This window comes from Nansenia antarctica (genome assembly GCF_963989245.1).
Source record: "Nansenia antarctica genome assembly, chromosome: 7".
Lineage (NCBI taxonomy): Eukaryota > Metazoa > Chordata > Actinopteri > Argentiniformes > Microstomatidae > Nansenia > Nansenia antarctica.
The window spans coordinates 55,214,279-55,231,192 of NC_137677.1; the positions used below are offsets into that span (position 1 = coordinate 55,214,279).

Below are 16,914 nucleotides of genomic sequence, written 5' to 3' on the forward strand. Positions count from 1 at the left end.
TTGATAACTGCATATCTGCAATAAGAACCTGGCTAACCCACAACTTCCTCAAACTCAACAGTGACAAGAGAGAAGTCATCCTCATCGGCACCAAATCCATGCTCAATAAAACCGGACCCATCACACTCACCATTGAGGACACTACCATCACCCCCTCCCCCCTGGCTCGCAACCTAGGCTTCATCCTGGACCCCACCCTCTCACTTAATCCCCACGTCAGCTCCATCGTCAAGACCTCCTACTTCCACCTCCTAAACATTGCCAAAATTAGACACTGCCTCCCTCCCCACCCCCGCTGCTGAATCCCTCATCCACGCCTTCATCTCCTCCCGCCTTGACCACTGCAACTCCCTACTCACCGGCATCACCTCCCGCTCCCTCCATAGACTTCAAATGGTTCAAAACTCAGCCGCCCGCCTGCTCTCAAATGCCCGGTCCCGTGACCACATCACTCCCGTCCTCCACTCTCTCCACTGGCCATCAAAGAACGTATCAAATTCAAAGTACTTCTCCTCACATACAAAGCCCTCCATAGCCTGGCCCCCCCTTACCTGACTGACCTCCTTCTCCCCCATCGCCCTACCCGTACCCTCAGATCCTCATCCACTGTTCCCCTCACTGTCCCACCCTCGAAACTCAAAGGCTTCGGAGACCGTGCTTTTTCACAAGCTGCACCCCGCCTCTGGAACTCTCTCCCTCAACCACTCAGAGACTCACCCTTACTCTCCATTTTTAAATCCCACCTCAAAACCTACCTGTTCTCCCATGCATACAACCTTCTCTACACCTAACCATCTCCCCTAACCCCGCCACCCCCGTCCCCCCCTAGACATTGCTGTGTTAATTGTTCCCTGTGCCTGTTCGTTAACTCAGTGTTCTATGTGCTCATGTTCTGTTGTTGTTGTTTCTGTTTTCCCCATATTGTCAGCGTCTTTGAGCCCTGGAAAAGCGCTATATAAATACAATTATTATTATTATTTGTATTATTATTATAAATACAATGGTAGTAGTAAGTTACCTTGCTTAGAAACATGGCGTAGTAGCGATGCAGTGGCAGATGAAATGTCACTTGATTTGGAGCAGGCTAGACAGAAATGAGCCCAGTTACAAACAAAGAAAGTAAAATGCTGATTGATAAATACAGTATGTGTACTGACAGCTGACAGGTATATTTTTCAGATTTACCTCATCCACAAAGCCAATATTATCAAACCAGATCTGCAGGGTCTCCAAGCAGTAGCGCACCACCGTTTTCGTGTATTCCTGTGTCTCCTGCACCACAAAGAATAGTCAGTTTAGTATATTCCAGTTCTACGTTTTCTTACGTTTTTCAAAAAACAACATGAAAATCATACTTGAAAATCTCAGAAAATGTATCCCCTGAACAGAAACATAAGAAAGGAGAGTGGACTTGCTTTGACTTTGCAGTGTGTCAGGAGACCCCACATAGGTTGAGCACAGGCCTCCAACTCTGCTGCAAAGGCTGCATAGTAAGTCTGGGACTCAAACTCCACGTGCTCGTTCATTTCACGCTTATTCAAGTTCATACCTAAAAAAGGACCAGAGCAGTCAGAGTTAGTAGTCACAAAAACTGTTACCGCAGGTACTGAAGTTTCGTTTTGAAACTTCAGTAGCTACGGTGTTAGCGTCACAAAGATAAACAAAGGCTTGTGAACCGGACAGACATGTTTGTTGGTAGCCAACTTAATTTGTCAAACCAGAGGAATCCCTTCTAGTAAGGGAAGAGCAGTCTGCACATAGAATGAGACAGTGGCACTCTACAGCACACCTTGCCTCAGTAAGAGGATACTCCAGTCCACATTATGAGGCCAAGGGTTATTTTTAGGGTTGCGATGGCAAGAGTACATGGTTCAACACTGTCTACAATTCTAATACAGTGACACGGAGAGAAATTAAACCAATTTATTTTCTCTTTTTCTGGGCGAGAAACAATTAGTTAAATAAAAGTTAATTTGCTCTTGGAGTACCATAGCATTGGTTTAGCTGGATTAAGATTAAAATAAGTAAATTTTACTAACAAACAAATTAATGATGCAACTACATGATGCAATATGTTTTTGTAAAATGTTCTGATAACATTTTCACATGACTAAGCAGTTATTAACCAAGACAGATGACAAGGGAAAATATTCAGTGTATAAGTCACATAAATAACACAGAAGAGCCCACTAAGAGAATGTTACAGCTACTGTTTCAGCTACACATTCTTGGCTACCACTGTAAATTCTGCTTTTTAATTCTGTTACTGTGATTTACCTTGAAAGAAGGACACAAAGCTCATCCACAGCATGAGCAACCCATGGTCCTCCAGGAATTTTTTTGCTACACTTTGGTGTGAGAGGATATTAATAAAATCGCTAACTAAAGGCCAGTAAGTGTTGTTCTTCAGCAGAGCTTCGCCACAGTTCACCACCACATGGCGACTGTTCTCTTCATCTGAAAAGCAGGCGAACAGAGGGAGAGACAATGAGACATTCCACATGCAAGACAAGCAAAATACCTAGACCCTGGTTGTAAGGATTAAGATCAACACTACAATTCAAAGACTTTCAACATGTGTTTAAAACCTGTGTTCCCCCGAATACATATACCGTTACACCTCTAGTGTTTACAAGTGCGGTGGCCAGAAGAAGAGAACATTCTTAAAATGTTTGAAATAGATACCGATACTAGTACTTCCTTTTCAAAAGAAATCTTCCACTTAATGAATGCACATTTGAGGTCAATCAATGCATTTTTTATTATTACAAAAATAAACCCATCAGCACCACGACTCAAACATAGCTCACCTTGAAGTTCACTTTTGATAAGGCAACTCTCCATCATGTAGAGGAGGACCGTGACCATGATGTCCAGTAGTTGACACTCCTCAGTCACGTGACGCGCTAGCTCCTCATTGCTGAACAGCTGGACACTGATATGGACGATGCGGTTGGACATGGTATCTGACTCATGACTTTTCATCAGTGTTTTCATAATGAATGCATAATGTTGAACAAATGCTTTCGTGAAGGTGATCTATAAAAGGGAGAAAGGATAATAGACAAGCAGGTCCTTTCACCAGCTGCTGCTGTAACAACTAGGCCTGCTCTATAAATATTTTAAGTAGCAGGGAACAATAAAATCAAGGCAATCAATAAAACAAATTATCTAATTTGTGAAATTCACAATCTCAAGACTATTTAAACATGACTCAAGACATTTATTCTTTTGAGTTTAATGCCAAATGTAACCATGCGTTTGATTATATGAACAACACAGGAGTCCCCATGTATGACAACCTGAGAGACATACCTTGTAGCATTGATCTGGCAGCATGTTCAGTAAAAAAGTGACCATTTTCTGTGGAAACTCATACTTTATTGTCCAAAACAGTAACTCCTCCAAAAAAGACTTGTGTTTCAGAGAGTCCATAATGGATGGATCTGAGGAGAGAGCCAGACATGACGATTAGCATCTCCTGACAACGATTCACATTGAATACAAGTTCAATCACAATCACATAATTTAGTGAATTACCTTTGGTAGTGCTACTAAGTTTCACCCTCTTTCTCTGTCCAACCGATTGCCCACCATCTTGATCCTCCTTAAAGAAAAGGGGAGTGAAATATAACTATTTAAAATATGTAACATTTGATTTGAACATAACACTCCCTGAAATACTGTAAAATGTGTTCAGGAAGGCTGTCAGAGCTATACATTACAATACTTGACACTGACATGATTTTTTTGGGAAGAAATAAGAAATGTTGGCACAATAACTAATAAATGAGACAAGCAATTTCTGACACACATTCACATACCTCTTTATTGGACTCATCGGGGGTGATTGGTGCAGTGGCACCTAAGAAAAATAGAACAGGGATGACTCGTCGATTAGCTCGTTATTGCTTTTTATTTTATTTTTTAGCAAAAGTCTAATTGAGTTTAATTCAACTCAACACAAAATTAATAAAATGGCATGTTATCAGGGTTCTTGTTTTGAGTTCCAACCCCTAAAGAGGAGGTCTTACCTAGTAAGCCCAGACTTGCTGCCCCGGCCTCAGCCCCAGCAGAGGTGTCTGCAGCCCCCAACTGGGCCTTTTCCTCCACAGACACCAGGCCTGAGTTCTTCAGTGCTGACAGATACTTCTCATAGTTCTTTTTTGCATATACATTATCCTCTTGACCTACAGGGAATGTGTGTCAATTATTATAGTTATTTGCAGACAAGAACAACTATCAAAAAACACAGACAGACACACATTAGACACACAAGTAGCTTTATAAGAAAAGCATATAACAGCAAAAACAAATAATTGTTAGATCAAAGTGATAATATGTTATACACTCAACTTTACAGTAATGGCTACAATAACAATATTTCTGCTAATCCATCCTAAACTATAATTTCATCCTTTTTTAACAGTTTGACTTTGTTTCTCTCCAAAAGATACCATTACTGCACATTAAACCAATGACGGACAGAAATGTTAATATTTACCCATGCTCAAAGCCTTGTATGATTGCTGGTTGGTTAAGATCATTGTCAGCACAGTCCTCATTGCCCCACCCATCTTCGTCAGTTCTTCTAAGAAGGAGATCTGGGGCTCCAGCTGTTGTAAGACCTTCTGTAGGTCCCTGTCAGTTGATGTGTCTGTGCGCGCAGGATAAGACATGTTGAATGTCAGATGGGCTCTCATCAAATCAAGCCCAGTGATTCACATAAAAACTTTGTATAAGTGACATATCTACAGTACACAATGTTCTGTTCTGACATCAGCTGTTAGATTAGATACAGTTGCATTGTTTAATAACATCATAAACAGAGGATGCTTTAAGGGTATAATGTCAGCTGCTTTGTCACTCATTCCTTACCTGGTTCAGTGTATCCATCCCTTAGGTATTGTATGATAAGGATAATGAATCTAGGAAGAACCATCTCTGACATGAGTAATAAGTCTCGAGGGACTGAAGGGACATTCTCTCCTGTTCTTAATCGATGCGGTCTGCAGAACCTGCAGAAATAACAGCACAGATCGCCATCTCTTTAGATTTTTTTGCAAATTAAAGAACCTAGGCCTGTATATTATGAAAAGTTAAACCAATTTGGCACCAATCGGGCTTACTCACCATCCTAAACATGTACACAGAGGCTAGGCCTTCACACTGACTAGCTTTTCTAGTGCAAAATGATATACATCTCATAATCATTTACTGTATTACTGCATAACAAGCTGTTTGTCGAGGTCATCAAATAACGGTAGGGAGCAGGGTTTGAGTGAGGTTAAATATCATTATCCTGCAGGGGGGAAAGATCATCTTGTGGGATTATTATCAACCCAATTCCCATAAGTTCGATTACTTATGGGAATTGAGTAGCCTAGCCTTGCATCCTACTACCCCATAACAGAAAACATGTATTGTTCAAAGCTGTGCGCTTGAGATGGCTGGGGGGATGAAAAGGGAAGGGTGTGTTCTAGACTCTGATGTCAGCTTGCCAAGTTACTGTCTAAGCTAATGTGCCACACATAATGAACTAAAAGCACATCAGCTTTTATAAGAGAACGTGCAGTAACGATTATCAAGCGCAATGAAATGATCAGTGACAATAGACTAGACACATCGTGACGTTAGAATTATACGGTTCTATCTCCATTTTTGTCAAAATTTAGTTTTTTTACATAATCTGATCCATTAGGTGTTTATTAATGCCTGTGTGGTGTTATTTTTTTTAAATGTTGACATTTTTGAGTTAGTAATTCATAAAATACAAAGGTTCCATCTCACAAAACATAATGGAATGTAAAAACTGTGACGCTCAATATCTCTGAACTGCCCTAAACGGAGATAGAACCTTATAATTCTAAACTCACGAATTGTCATGTGTGTTAAAGTGTCAGTAAAAAATGGGGACCTGTCAAAGCGCATGGTTTACAAATAGACCACACTTTGACACTCACTCAGCATCACAGCTAGAGTAGAGCAGCTCAGCACCAACAACACTGGTCTTGTCTACCCAGTTAAACCCAGCTAGTGGCTGGCTAGCTAGCTAGCTAGTGACTAACGTAGCTAACGTAGTGGGTGGGGGCGGAGTGAGAGCGTTTTGCTAAACGACAACAGCCCAAAGATGTGAATTTCACGTAGCTAGTTTGACATGAGGCCTTGTTAGTGTTACCGTGGATGTCACTGTCTTGCCAGCTAGCTAATCAGCTGACGTTCGCTTGTTAGCTAGCTAGCGCTTCACGGCTTGTCTAGCTATAGCTAGCTAGCTGGTGGACAACGACTTACCCACTTTCTCGCATGACATTACTGTCTCCACAGTCACAGGCCCCGCCAGCCTGGCTCCTGAACATGTTGAAGTCATGGCCCGTGTGGTCCCCGTTGTTGAAGCACTCTGCGCAGAGGGACATGCAGGGGGATATGCCACAGGTCCGACAGCGGTACGCCACGAAATTGGCCGTCCAGACCAAGCCGCACAGGGTGGCGTTGTCATAGGAGCGGACCGTTTTGCAGAACTCCTCGAAACCTTCTCCTTCTCCTCCGGCTATGAGACATTTGCACCAGTCGAGAGCCTCGGTGTCGGCCGCTGGTTTTTCAGGATTAAAAACACCGTCGAGCAACTCCTGAAGTTGTCGGACCCCCGAGGTGTTGTCAGGTCGGCTGAGGTCGGCTTTCAAATGGGTGGCAGTGGATTTTTTGTCCCGGCGTAGCAGCGACGCCGCCATCATGCACTCTGTGGCTTGTTATCCAGAAATTTATTTTTGTTGTCTTGTTGCTATGTTCTCGCGTTCTCTCGCGATACTTTGGTTTTCAATATTCCCATATTGATCACAGCACATAGGTTTTCCCATATGGAGGAGAATGAATGTGGAAAAGAATAAATAAATATAGAAATGTATTTCGTTATACTGTGTGTATTCATTCATTTATTTGTTCATACATTCATTTTTATGTGTCTATATATTTATTGTTAATTTTGACAGACTTGGTCCTCCATATTCCCAATGTTGGTGTTCCCAAACACACTTTTGGCAAAATAGTTACTAGAACATGCTCAGTAGTTTCTGCTAGACTGCCACTGCATTTGTGGTAACCAACTGCAAGCCTTTGAGACAATCTGCTTATCAGCAGTGACATGACCATGCAATTTTGTGCACCATACAGATTCTATTTATAGACAATCCATCATAATCTAACACCTCATAAAACCTTTCATTTTTACAAAGATTAATGCAGGTATTTATACAAGTTTAATTTTTAAAAATTATATATATATATATATATATATATATTCCATCAAGCCCACATCTGATGATATAAAATGGTAAAACATTTGGAACAATGGAACAACTCATGCTCTTCAGACAATATTCTATAAGTTAAGACACAATTATATGATGATGACGTGATATAATGTATTTGTAAATGAGGCTTGATTTTTTTTTTAGGATACTATTATTATGACTACGGTACTTCTTGATGTTGTTCTTCGGATTGTTTTCATTGAGACCCCACACGCGGAAGTGTCACTCTGTAAATGGTCCCCCTACACTACAGCATTTCTTTTTTAAAGATGGTCTCTGAACTCAGATGAGGTAGAAAACCAATAGTGACTGGTTCTACAACTGGAAGCTATTGCGAGTCTTTTCAGTGTTTGGTTGTGTTTTGACAATAGTTTTCCTTGTATATCGGTAACGTGGAACATTAATCAACATGAAGCTGAAAGAGTTAGAGAGTTGCCTTCAGCAAGTGGATGGATTTGAAGAACCGAAGATCCTTCTTGAACAATATCCGACTAGCCCTCATATTGCAGGTAGCCTCTCGTCCGACTGTAGTTCATAGTCTCCGTACACCTCCATATCATGTGTTTAGTACAGTTCATCTATAACCTTACACTTAAATGTGTGGCTCTATACTAGCAAACTGGGTTACAAAATGTCAGTTTATATTCAAGAGTATTTTCATACAGTAATCAGGGCTGCCAAGTTTCACCAAAAGTTTGGAGTGAGATTTTTTGGTGGTGGAGCGACCCAAAACTGTGCACGTTTTGGCAGCGGCTGCCCCTCTCTCCCACCCAATTATTTGTGCTAGTTTCCTGCAATTTTACATGTTGTTCATAATAAACCAATAATAATAATTAGAACATTTGATAAAACAAGACAAATTCAGACAATATATCATATTTATGTAAGTCTTAAATACAGTAGCCTACAGAGTCTAAAAGAAAATTGGGCCCCATCAACAGGACTCAGCCCCTTGGTCAGCAGCAGAAAGACCCTTGGTCATCATCTTATATACAGTGCATTGCTCATAGATGGCTATCATGTTATACAGTACATACCAGGGTTTTTCCTGGGTCAGAATGAGGCCTTGGTGGTTGATCTTAAAAAATGTTGGGAGGGACCCCCAATTGTTGTATTTGTATTGTAAATTGTAATTAATAATAATAAGTATTACTATTATTATTATTATTATGAATGTACCTGGTCATGTTACAGTAGTAGAGAAACAAAAACACAGTTACCAAAACTGTAAAGTTGCAAAGTAGGCCTATCGTCTCCCCCAAATTAAGTGAGTAGGCCTATTTAAGAAACTGTATGCCATAGTGTCTCTGAGATAAAGGATACAATCCGTTTTCACACTCGTGTTGAATAACAGAAGATTCAGGGAGGGGGAAAGACATGTGTGAGAGGACAGAGGATGATGAGCAAAGTCCCATCATGGATTTTATCTGGAATTTCACTGCCAATCTCTCCTCTAGTGATGTTACGCTCGACGCAATGTGTGTCGATACAAATGTATAGATGCTTGTGTCAATGTGGTTAAAACCACGTGACTACTCGAAGAAAGCTTTGTACGTCACACAAGCACCTCTGACCGATGTGTCAATGATTCCGCAAACGAGGCAGTGTTCCAAGTTTCGTACTGCATAAAAGTAGTGGAGACATACTTGGAACCCACTGATATTCGAGGGTTGTAGTCCGAGTGGAGACATACGGACGCTAGACAGAATCAATTTATTGACAGAGTAGTAGGGTCCAAAAACTAAATTCCGGTTCTGGGGGAGACGGCATCTGGAGGGAGACGGATGAAGTCCAAGTGTTATTTTTCATTCTCTTCCACTTCTCGGCAGGGCCTCAGCCATGGTGCTGCTCTTTTTGTGGCCATAGATGACATGAACTGGAAGAGCTCCTCTACCACCTCCTCCTCAAGGTGAAGGCTATCTCCACACCGTGAGAGTTGCCGTCTTGCCACAGGGCTCTTAGCCACCTTGTCATACACCGACAATTTCCTTGTTCCATAGAAGCCTGAGTTGGCATCACAGCCTGTAATACAATGTAGCTGCACAATACAGTCTGCCATCTCCTCAGTCACTAGGCCACGGCATACAATTATCTCCTGCTTTCTTTTGATATAGAGCATACCTGGCAACTGCTGTGAGATGGCCGCTGCTGCGACATAGGCATCGGTGTCAGCTGCATCTATGACAACAGGGCCACTGTAGCCTGACTCACGCAGAACTGCATAAGCAGAGAAGAGGATGGTGTCAGCCTCAGACTGGTCAAAGATGTAGTTCTGCATTGGTTGTTGTGTTGACAAGTTGGTGCGATGAGAGCCAACAGAGTAAACAATATCTGCATCTACAGTCTGTGCAAGGTCGGTCAGGTAGCTGCATATTAGTTGTTGCAGCCGCACCTTGTTGCTGACGCTACACAGCAGCGTTTTGAACACTCTGGCAGAGGGGAAGGGGTCGCCCAATTTCATGTAGGTGTTGGGGACATGTGCCTTACCCTGTACCCGCAGGTCTCACTCGTCATCTTTCGTTGAGTATGCTCCATCGTACGGGTCATTCACACAGATGATACGGTCAGCATCACCATGGCGGGCAAGGATGATGGATGACACCTTGTGGACGTCGTCCGACCACTTGTATTGGGGTGTCATCTTGTGTCATCTTGTGTCTGTCGATCTTCTGCTGATCCTCCAAATCATGCCCATGTCGACGAGAGCGATGTTAGGTCCTTTCAGAACTACAGATTGGAGAGAGAGCTTCTGGATGAGCTTGCTCTTCTGCGTCTTCCTGTATGTGCCATTGGAGTTGAATAAGGCTGTCTCCTCGACAACACAGTGTTCCAACAACTTTGGGAAATTCACAAGTTAACTGACCTCAACCAGGTCGATCACTGCCTTGAGAGCATCCTGCTCCATCTCAGCAGAACCTTGGGTTCCTCCCCGGGTTTCTTCGTGCATGGCCCCTTGGCAAATGTCAAGCGTTTGCTCAATGGGACGGATGCATGGAGGGAGGTATTCTTACTGAACACTCTGTCTCGTAAAATGCTGGTCAACTTCTCCTCTCCTGCAGCACGGGCTGAGTTGAAGTCAGCAATGAGCTCATCAGAGGCAGGCATGGCTGACTGTAGGGTGCGGAGGGTGGGTGAGGCCGGGTCGAATGGGAAGGAGTCAAACTCATGCATGCATGCGACCAGGTCCTGCACACACTGCTCATCCTCTCGCATCCGTGGCCACATTGCATGTGCTTCTTCTTGGCTTCTTTTCGGTTGGCCAGCGCGTTGTGAGCCGCCCGGATCTGGGTCACATTGTTCATATTTCTGGAGTGCACTAGCAGCTGCTTCTCATTCCAGAGGATGGAGAGCCAGCCAGACTTCATTTTGCTGCCCTTGTTCATTGTACACATGTCCCAGGCCATGTAGGACTAGGGGTTGCCTGTGATGGACTGAGTGAAATCAGTCAGAAGGAAGGCGACCTGATCAGCAAGGAGAGCTAGTCAGCATTGCCCAGAAGTCAGGCAGCGACCTCCCATACCTATTGTTATCGTACGCTACCATTATTAATCAAGCCTTTGACTCTAATATGTCAACAAGATGAAACAATAATTTTTAACCTGGCTTTATCCAATGTTCAGATTTAAGTTCTTGAATGTTATGCAAATTACCGCATATTTAATTAGGTAACGCCTCATTTGCATATTTAAACATACAATTTCAGAAAACTTGTAATACAAAAAGTTATTGTCTTAATGTAAGTGATTAACTAGGGAAGTTTCATAGTGATAGCTATTAGTTAATTTCTTTACCCTATTCACCTGCCTTAAAGGTTACAGGTATTTTGGATTTGGCCCTCTGACAAAAAACCCCGGGATTTTTGGGAGGGACCTGGAGGCAAAAAATGTCATAAAAGGTCCCTAGAAGTCAAATAAATCATCAAAACATGTTAGCCAGAGAGTGGTCACGGAATTTTGGTTTTGGACCCTACTAGAGACAGAGATATAAATAGACAGGAGATCGGTAGATATTGATAGATAGAAATAACAAAACAATTGTTATTTCTCGGCGTGAGAAATTTGAGGTGTGGCGTGTGAGAGTGTGAACTGGTTGATATGCGTGTGTCTCACGGCCAAAGCGTGAGACTTGGCAGCTCTGCAGTATATCTATTTTATCATTTAGAAATAAAGGCACTTTATGTATGTAGACCTCCTATGTATGACCCCTATTGTATGAATATTTGGTCCCATTGCATCCAGTTTCTGCCTCAATCCTGTGGTGAGTGAATGGTAAATCTTTAGGAGCAATGCAAAGAGATGTTTTTGAACATTTATGAATTCAATTTGATGTTGCCATGAAAATGTATTGAAAATAAATAATGAGAGCCTAAGTGAGAAAGTTACAGAGGCTCAAACAAACTATGCGTTCCCCCTACACTGTTGATAGTCATTGCAGCATCAGAATGGAATCAAGAGTGTTCAGTAACATCTTCTCTGCTTTCTCACAACAAGTCTGCAAAGATATAGCAGGCATAATGCAGTTATTGCATGCTATAGACATGGGATGAAATATTAACATAACATTTATTAAAATCAAATAATTAGGCCTACTTCCACTTCAAATGAAGGGACTACATACATCTACCATCAAATGGAAGCTCTACCTCATAAGTCTCAAAACTCAGTTTCCTGGTGTATAAAGCCCTGTTTCATAACTGGCATGTCTGTATAGATCAACTGATGGTCCATTGGTCTCTTTTCAGCCTGTATGCTTTATACGATCCATAACACTTTTGGTGATATTGAGGGCAAGTTGGTTGCCGATCTGGGATGCGGATGCGGAGTTCTCAGCATTGGGGCAGCAGTGCTCGAAGCAGGGTAAAAGAACCAGCTGTTAACTTTGGAAGTACTATTATGTTCTTATTATTATGTTCTTCTGTTATTGATATTATGTTATTATGTTCTTCTTTACAATGATCCTGTCCTTACAGGTTGTGTGTTGGGTTCGACATTGATGAAGACGCTTTGGACATATTCCGAGGGAACGCAGAAGAATTTGAACTTACCAACATAGACCTGATCCAGTGCGACATATGTTCCCTGGGAGCTCATGTACATGCCAAAAAGTTTGACACCGTAATAATGAATCCTCCATTTGGCACAAAACGCAACCAAGGTGGTTTTACGCTCATGTTCAATTAAATGTTTTCCCCCTAAACAAATCAACTGTTTGTGATACAAATCTTGACTTCTTTCTTCAAACCCAAGGCATGGACATGGAGTTTCTGAGGACAGCTTTAACAATGGCAAAGACAGCAGTATATTCACTTCACAAAACATCAACTCGAGAAGTAAGTTGTAATAGGAATAGTTTGACTGATCAATCAGTTGTTGGTTTTGTCCATTAAATACAATACAACTGTCTAATTGCAGCACATACAGAAGAAAGCAATTGACTGGGGAGTGAAAATGGAAGTAATAGCAGGTAACCAAATAATTATCACATTGTATTGCCTATTGAGTAATAAATGCTCACCCTAATCTGTCCTCACTCAACTTGTTTGATGACATCATGGTCAGATTCCTCCCCAATGACCTGCTGTTCAAAAGCATTTTGAGGCAAGGAAAGAGGACATGATGAACTGAGAGCTGAGACTCACCCCTTGTTTTTCCTTCCATCACAGAACTAAGATATGACTTGCCAGCATCTTACAAGTTCCACAAAAAGAAATCGGTAAGAGACACAAGGTTAATCTATTTGTATGTGCTTATCCCACAACAGGCAACCATAAAGAAGCTTAATTGAAGACAATTACTTTTAAAATCAATATTTTTATTCACAAAATCGAACTGAGAAACAATATCTGTGCTTTAGGACTCAACCTTACTTACACACATAATTGAAAGAATTTAGAAGAAATAAAATGGCGCTATCATTATTGACATGGCTTAGTATGCCCATGTAGAAATGAAATTATGCTTAGACGCAGTCAGCACAACATGATTCATGTTAAATAAGACGATCCAATAATTAAAAAAAAGTATGTTCAGGGAAGAAATTGAGAGGTACACACAATGTAAGATGCACAACACATTACTGATAATGGCTGAAAACGGTCTACAGTCTCACATTCTAATTTGTTTTCTAGGTTGACATCAAGGTGGACTTTCTACGGTTCTCCACAACATGAAGCCTCCAATGGAATGGAATAAAGTTGTCTCTGTATTTTCAATGTTTCCTTTTTTCCCCCCCAAATAAAGTTTTTCAATGACATGATTGTGCCTATCTAAGAACCATTTTCAGATTTGACAACTTTTGAAGCAGGTCCACCGTCGCCTGCTCCTTCCAGCGCTCGCTTCTTTGGGCTAGGAGGTGCTAATGGCGAAATGGAAGGTAGAAAGAAAGGATCAGATGGGATAGTTGTGACTTTTCTCATTGGTTATTTACAGACATGCCATGGCAGAATCCTCATCATACTGTTAATGTCAACCTTCTTACCATCATCCTCATCTTCACTATCAAATTTAGTCTTTCTGCCTTGATAATGTGATTTGCCATCACGTCCACCTCTATCCCTTCTGCCTCCTCGTCCTCTGCCGCCGCCTCCTCTTCCTCTGCCACCACCTGTAAAGACATAAGAAAATGCTCAATCGATGCAAAAGAGAGGACGCTGTAGATCACTGTTTGCTAGTGTTACTGGTGATATACCTCTGCCTCGACGTTTATTGAGGGATTCCTGTTGGTCTTCAATGATCTTTTTCAGAGTTTCTCTCTCCACATCTCCCTCCATCACCTCCCATTCAACGTCTTTGTTTTTGATTTGCAAGTTCCCTTCATTTGCTTCCTTGGCCTTATCATAGGCCTCCTTGGCACTCCCTCTGAAGAGAATGGTACCCTTTAAAATAAAATCATATAAATGAAATAAAAATCAATTACCTGATTTTGTAAATGAAAAATAGTATAATCTTGTATTAAGTGTAAATCGTACCTCTTTGGCACCCCTGGTAAAATCAATCCATTTGATCTGACCATGACCTGAGAACAGTTCGTGGAAGTCCTCTCTTGAAACGTTGTCGAGATCGCCTGAGAATTTCAGTAAGCATCCAGTCTGCTCATCCAGAGATTTCTACAATGAAAAATTACAGACAACCATTAATGATGTGTTTCTTAAAGATTTTGGGTGTCAAAAAATATTCACAGCTGTTCAATAAACATCAATGGAGTGATTTTTGTGATCTTACCATTTCCTCTTCCTCTGCTTGTTTTTGCTTTTCGTCCTTATCACTGTAATAAAAATATTACTTAAAAACACATGATAAATAATAATAATAAAATGTTATTAGGCCAATGTGAAATGTGTTCTTACTGTTTAGCTTTAATCTTTGATTCTGCTTTCATCAGTTTCCTCTCCTCTGCTTTCTTTGCGTGGTAGTCCTCTCTGGAAACACACAAGTAGAGAATTTATTCCTTGTTACAACAGAAATGACAGATCATTAAAGAGTCTTGTTAATGTTACCATGTCAACTTACCTTGAAAGTATGATCATCTCATTGTCTTTGAACGATTTGGTATCTGTGCGTGCAAGAAACTCCTTAGACGCTTCTTCAGTGTCAAAAACCAGGAACACTGAGCCCTGAAAGTAGGATACAAAGTGTCTTACATGACCATACTACAAGATCACTACTACACGCTCTACTGACTAAACATGCCTTTAAATTACCTTGAACTGCTTCTGCAAGTTTCTTCTCATCTGAATGTTATCTATGGTTCCTTTCACATTCAGCCACTCCTGAATTTCATCAAGAGTTGTTTCAAGTGGAAAACCTTTCTGGAAGATCATAGAAACTGAATTTCAGACACAGCAGGGCAAAGTTGTGACATCTAAATTAAGATAATTGCAAATACTCAAATACTACTTACAATGTACACAGATTTGTGTTTGATCGCATCTTTGTATGCATCATTCACTTCTGGCAAGGGCTTGGCTGAAGCTCTCCTGATTTTTGTCTTATCCTCACTGATTTCCAAAAGGCCAGACTTGGACTTTTGCAAAGCTTCAATGATTATGTTGGAATCTGTAGTCAGTATTCTCAGTCTGAAAATAGGAGAAAAGGTGTCACTGTCAGTCACCAGTAAGAATGTATCTTAAAAGTGGAACGACTTCCTCCAACCCAATAAATAAGAGCAAATTGAACAAACCTGTTAAATTTCAGCATGGTTTCCAAAGTCACCCAGCCGTCATCAAGCTGCAACTGTTCTTTGAGAAACTTGTCTCTGGGAAGGTTGTGATCACCAAAGTAGTACTTCAAAAGAAAAGATTATAAAGTTATGATTAAGGGGTGACATTCATTGACACAATGATTTGTCTAGCTCAGTTGACTGATCTTAAGTGACTTGAAATTAATGTTACCTCAATCTGTTTAACCACCTTCAGCTCGGTTGGAGACATCTCGTTCTTCTCTGCCATGATTAGTCTGTGTAATTAATCATAATTGAAATGGTCAAAATTAAGAAATGCAATAATTTGGAAAAATCACATCAAGCTAAATGAACTACAAAACTAGCAATGATGACAAATTGATATTTACATCACCATCATGCAATTCACGTAAGTTTATTGCAAAACACAAGCAAGCAGACATAGTATCGCTATTGACAGAATCTGCAGTAGCTACTGGTGTAATGAAGCTAACACACTAGCCACTTTCTGCAGACAGCACATGTGGTGGGCAAACGTTTTGCTTACGTTGTTAGCTTGTATTAGCTACCCACGTTTTCATGTTGATACTGATAGGTCTAGCTAGCCAGTACCAACAATACATATTTTCGTTCATTAGTAAGCAATATCTTAGCATTGCCTTAATGTACATGACATTATTATGCAACAACCTTTGATTTGCTGCAATATTCCTATGATTGTAGGTAGTTAGCTTTCTTGCATGCATGCATGTCCACTTAAAATACTTTAGTTTATGCTAGCTAGCTAGGTTAGCGAGTATCATGACTTGCTTTAGCAACCTTCCTGCAATGGTTTTTAATGGGTCTCTAAATCCCTTGAAACTCAATGTCATTTGTCGCTACATTGTACAACGAGATCAAACACAGAACCGATGGATTTACTTACTGTGAGATATGCAATGCTTTCAGAGATGTTACGTGACTGTCTCCAAACCGACTTTTTACACTCCGCTAAATCACGTTGGCAAGAACGCGGATTCTTCTGCGTGCTACGGAGCGCGTTGAGGACCAAAATATAATTATTGCTTTGAAACTTTGCTCTGGCAAAGTCTTGACAGCCTCTTGTTCTCATGTGCATGATTTCTGCTGATGGAAGGCCAAATAGACTGACAAGAATACGATTTTTTTAAATAATGTATTTATTGTATCAATTGTTTGTGTCAGAAATAATGCATGTGGTATAATTCAATTAAGACATCATTGCATAGCGTTCCACCATGTGTGCAATGTGTGAACATGCCACCACCTCATACAATGTGCCTATTGTTTTGTGTTAGCAGAATATTATACAGTATCAGTTATCAAGTGCACAACCAGATAAAGTAACTGCTCCAAACATTCTTATCATATGAAGCACACATAGTCTCACATAATAAGAAATCAAGTTTAG

At 40.9% G+C, this 16,914-nt stretch overlaps 3 protein-coding genes across 3 annotated transcripts in view; 1 reads left to right on the forward strand and 2 right to left on the reverse strand.

Annotated features, from left to right (window-relative positions):
• Positions 1-6,731, reverse strand: part of ubr3 (ubiquitin protein ligase E3 component n-recognin 3) — a gene marked incomplete at its 5' end in the record, with an annotated part of 39,638 nt that extends 32,907 nt beyond the window's left edge. The window contains 12 exons of the mRNA XM_080535624.1: positions 1,019-1,084; positions 1,186-1,272; positions 1,416-1,549; positions 2,278-2,457; positions 2,811-3,039; positions 3,316-3,446; positions 3,541-3,607; positions 3,825-3,865; positions 4,035-4,190; positions 4,505-4,657; positions 4,879-5,018; positions 6,292-6,731. Coding sequence (XP_080391750.1) covers positions 1,019-1,084; positions 1,186-1,272; positions 1,416-1,549; positions 2,278-2,457; positions 2,811-3,039; positions 3,316-3,446; positions 3,541-3,607; positions 3,825-3,865; positions 4,035-4,190; positions 4,505-4,657; positions 4,879-5,018; positions 6,292-6,731 — 1,824 coding nt within the window. The remainder of the gene's footprint in view (positions 1-1,018; positions 1,085-1,185; positions 1,273-1,415; positions 1,550-2,277; positions 2,458-2,810; positions 3,040-3,315; positions 3,447-3,540; positions 3,608-3,824; positions 3,866-4,034; positions 4,191-4,504; positions 4,658-4,878; positions 5,019-6,291) is intronic.
• Positions 6,732-7,580: 849 nt separating this feature from the next.
• Positions 7,581-13,557, forward strand: mettl5 (methyltransferase 5, N6-adenosine). Its single transcript, XM_080535664.1, has 7 exons — positions 7,581-7,816; positions 12,049-12,163; positions 12,277-12,461; positions 12,554-12,636; positions 12,719-12,770; positions 12,970-13,019; positions 13,435-13,557. The coding sequence occupies exons 1-7, from the start codon at positions 7,717-7,719 to the stop codon at positions 13,474-13,476; spliced, it is 627 nt and encodes a 208-aa protein (XP_080391790.1). The 5' UTR covers positions 7,581-7,716; the 3' UTR covers positions 13,477-13,557.
• On the reverse strand, positions 13,104-16,458 carry ssb (small RNA binding exonuclease protection factor La). The gene is made up of 12 exons (XM_080535663.1): positions 16,411-16,458; positions 15,697-15,760; positions 15,486-15,589; positions 15,207-15,381; positions 15,007-15,114; positions 14,816-14,919; positions 14,653-14,724; positions 14,528-14,570; positions 14,275-14,412; positions 13,995-14,181; positions 13,785-13,910; positions 13,104-13,661 (listed from the first exon to the last, which is right to left on the reverse strand). Exons 2-12 carry the CDS (start codon positions 15,751-15,753, stop codon positions 13,573-13,575), a joined length of 1,203 nt encoding a protein of 400 aa, XP_080391789.1. The 5' UTR covers positions 15,754-15,760; positions 16,411-16,458; the 3' UTR covers positions 13,104-13,572.
• Between the last annotated feature and the right edge of the window lie 456 nt (positions 16,459-16,914).

Coding starts and splice junctions, on each gene's coding strand:
- mettl5 (XM_080535664.1), top strand. CDS start 7,717: ATGAAGCTGAAAGAGTTAGAGAGTTGCCTTCAGCAAGTGGATGGATTT. Junction 12,164..12,276: donor GCAGCAGTGCTCGAAGCAGG/GTAAAAGAACCA, acceptor CTGTCCTTACAG/GTTGTGTGTTGGGTTCGACA. Junction 12,771..12,969: donor GAAAATGGAAGTAATAGCAG/GTAACCAAATAA, acceptor CTTCCATCACAG/AACTAAGATATGACTTGCCA.
- ssb (XM_080535663.1), bottom strand. CDS start 15,753: ATGGCAGAGAAGAACGAGATGTCTCCAACCGAGCTGAAGGTGGTTAAA. Junction 15,590..15,696: donor AGGTGGTTAAACAGATTGAG/GTAACATTAATT, acceptor TTTCTTTTGAAG/TACTACTTTGGTGATCACAA. Junction 15,115..15,206: donor AACACAAATCTGTGTACATT/GTAAGTAGTATT, acceptor ATGATCTTCCAG/AAAGGTTTTCCACTTGAAAC.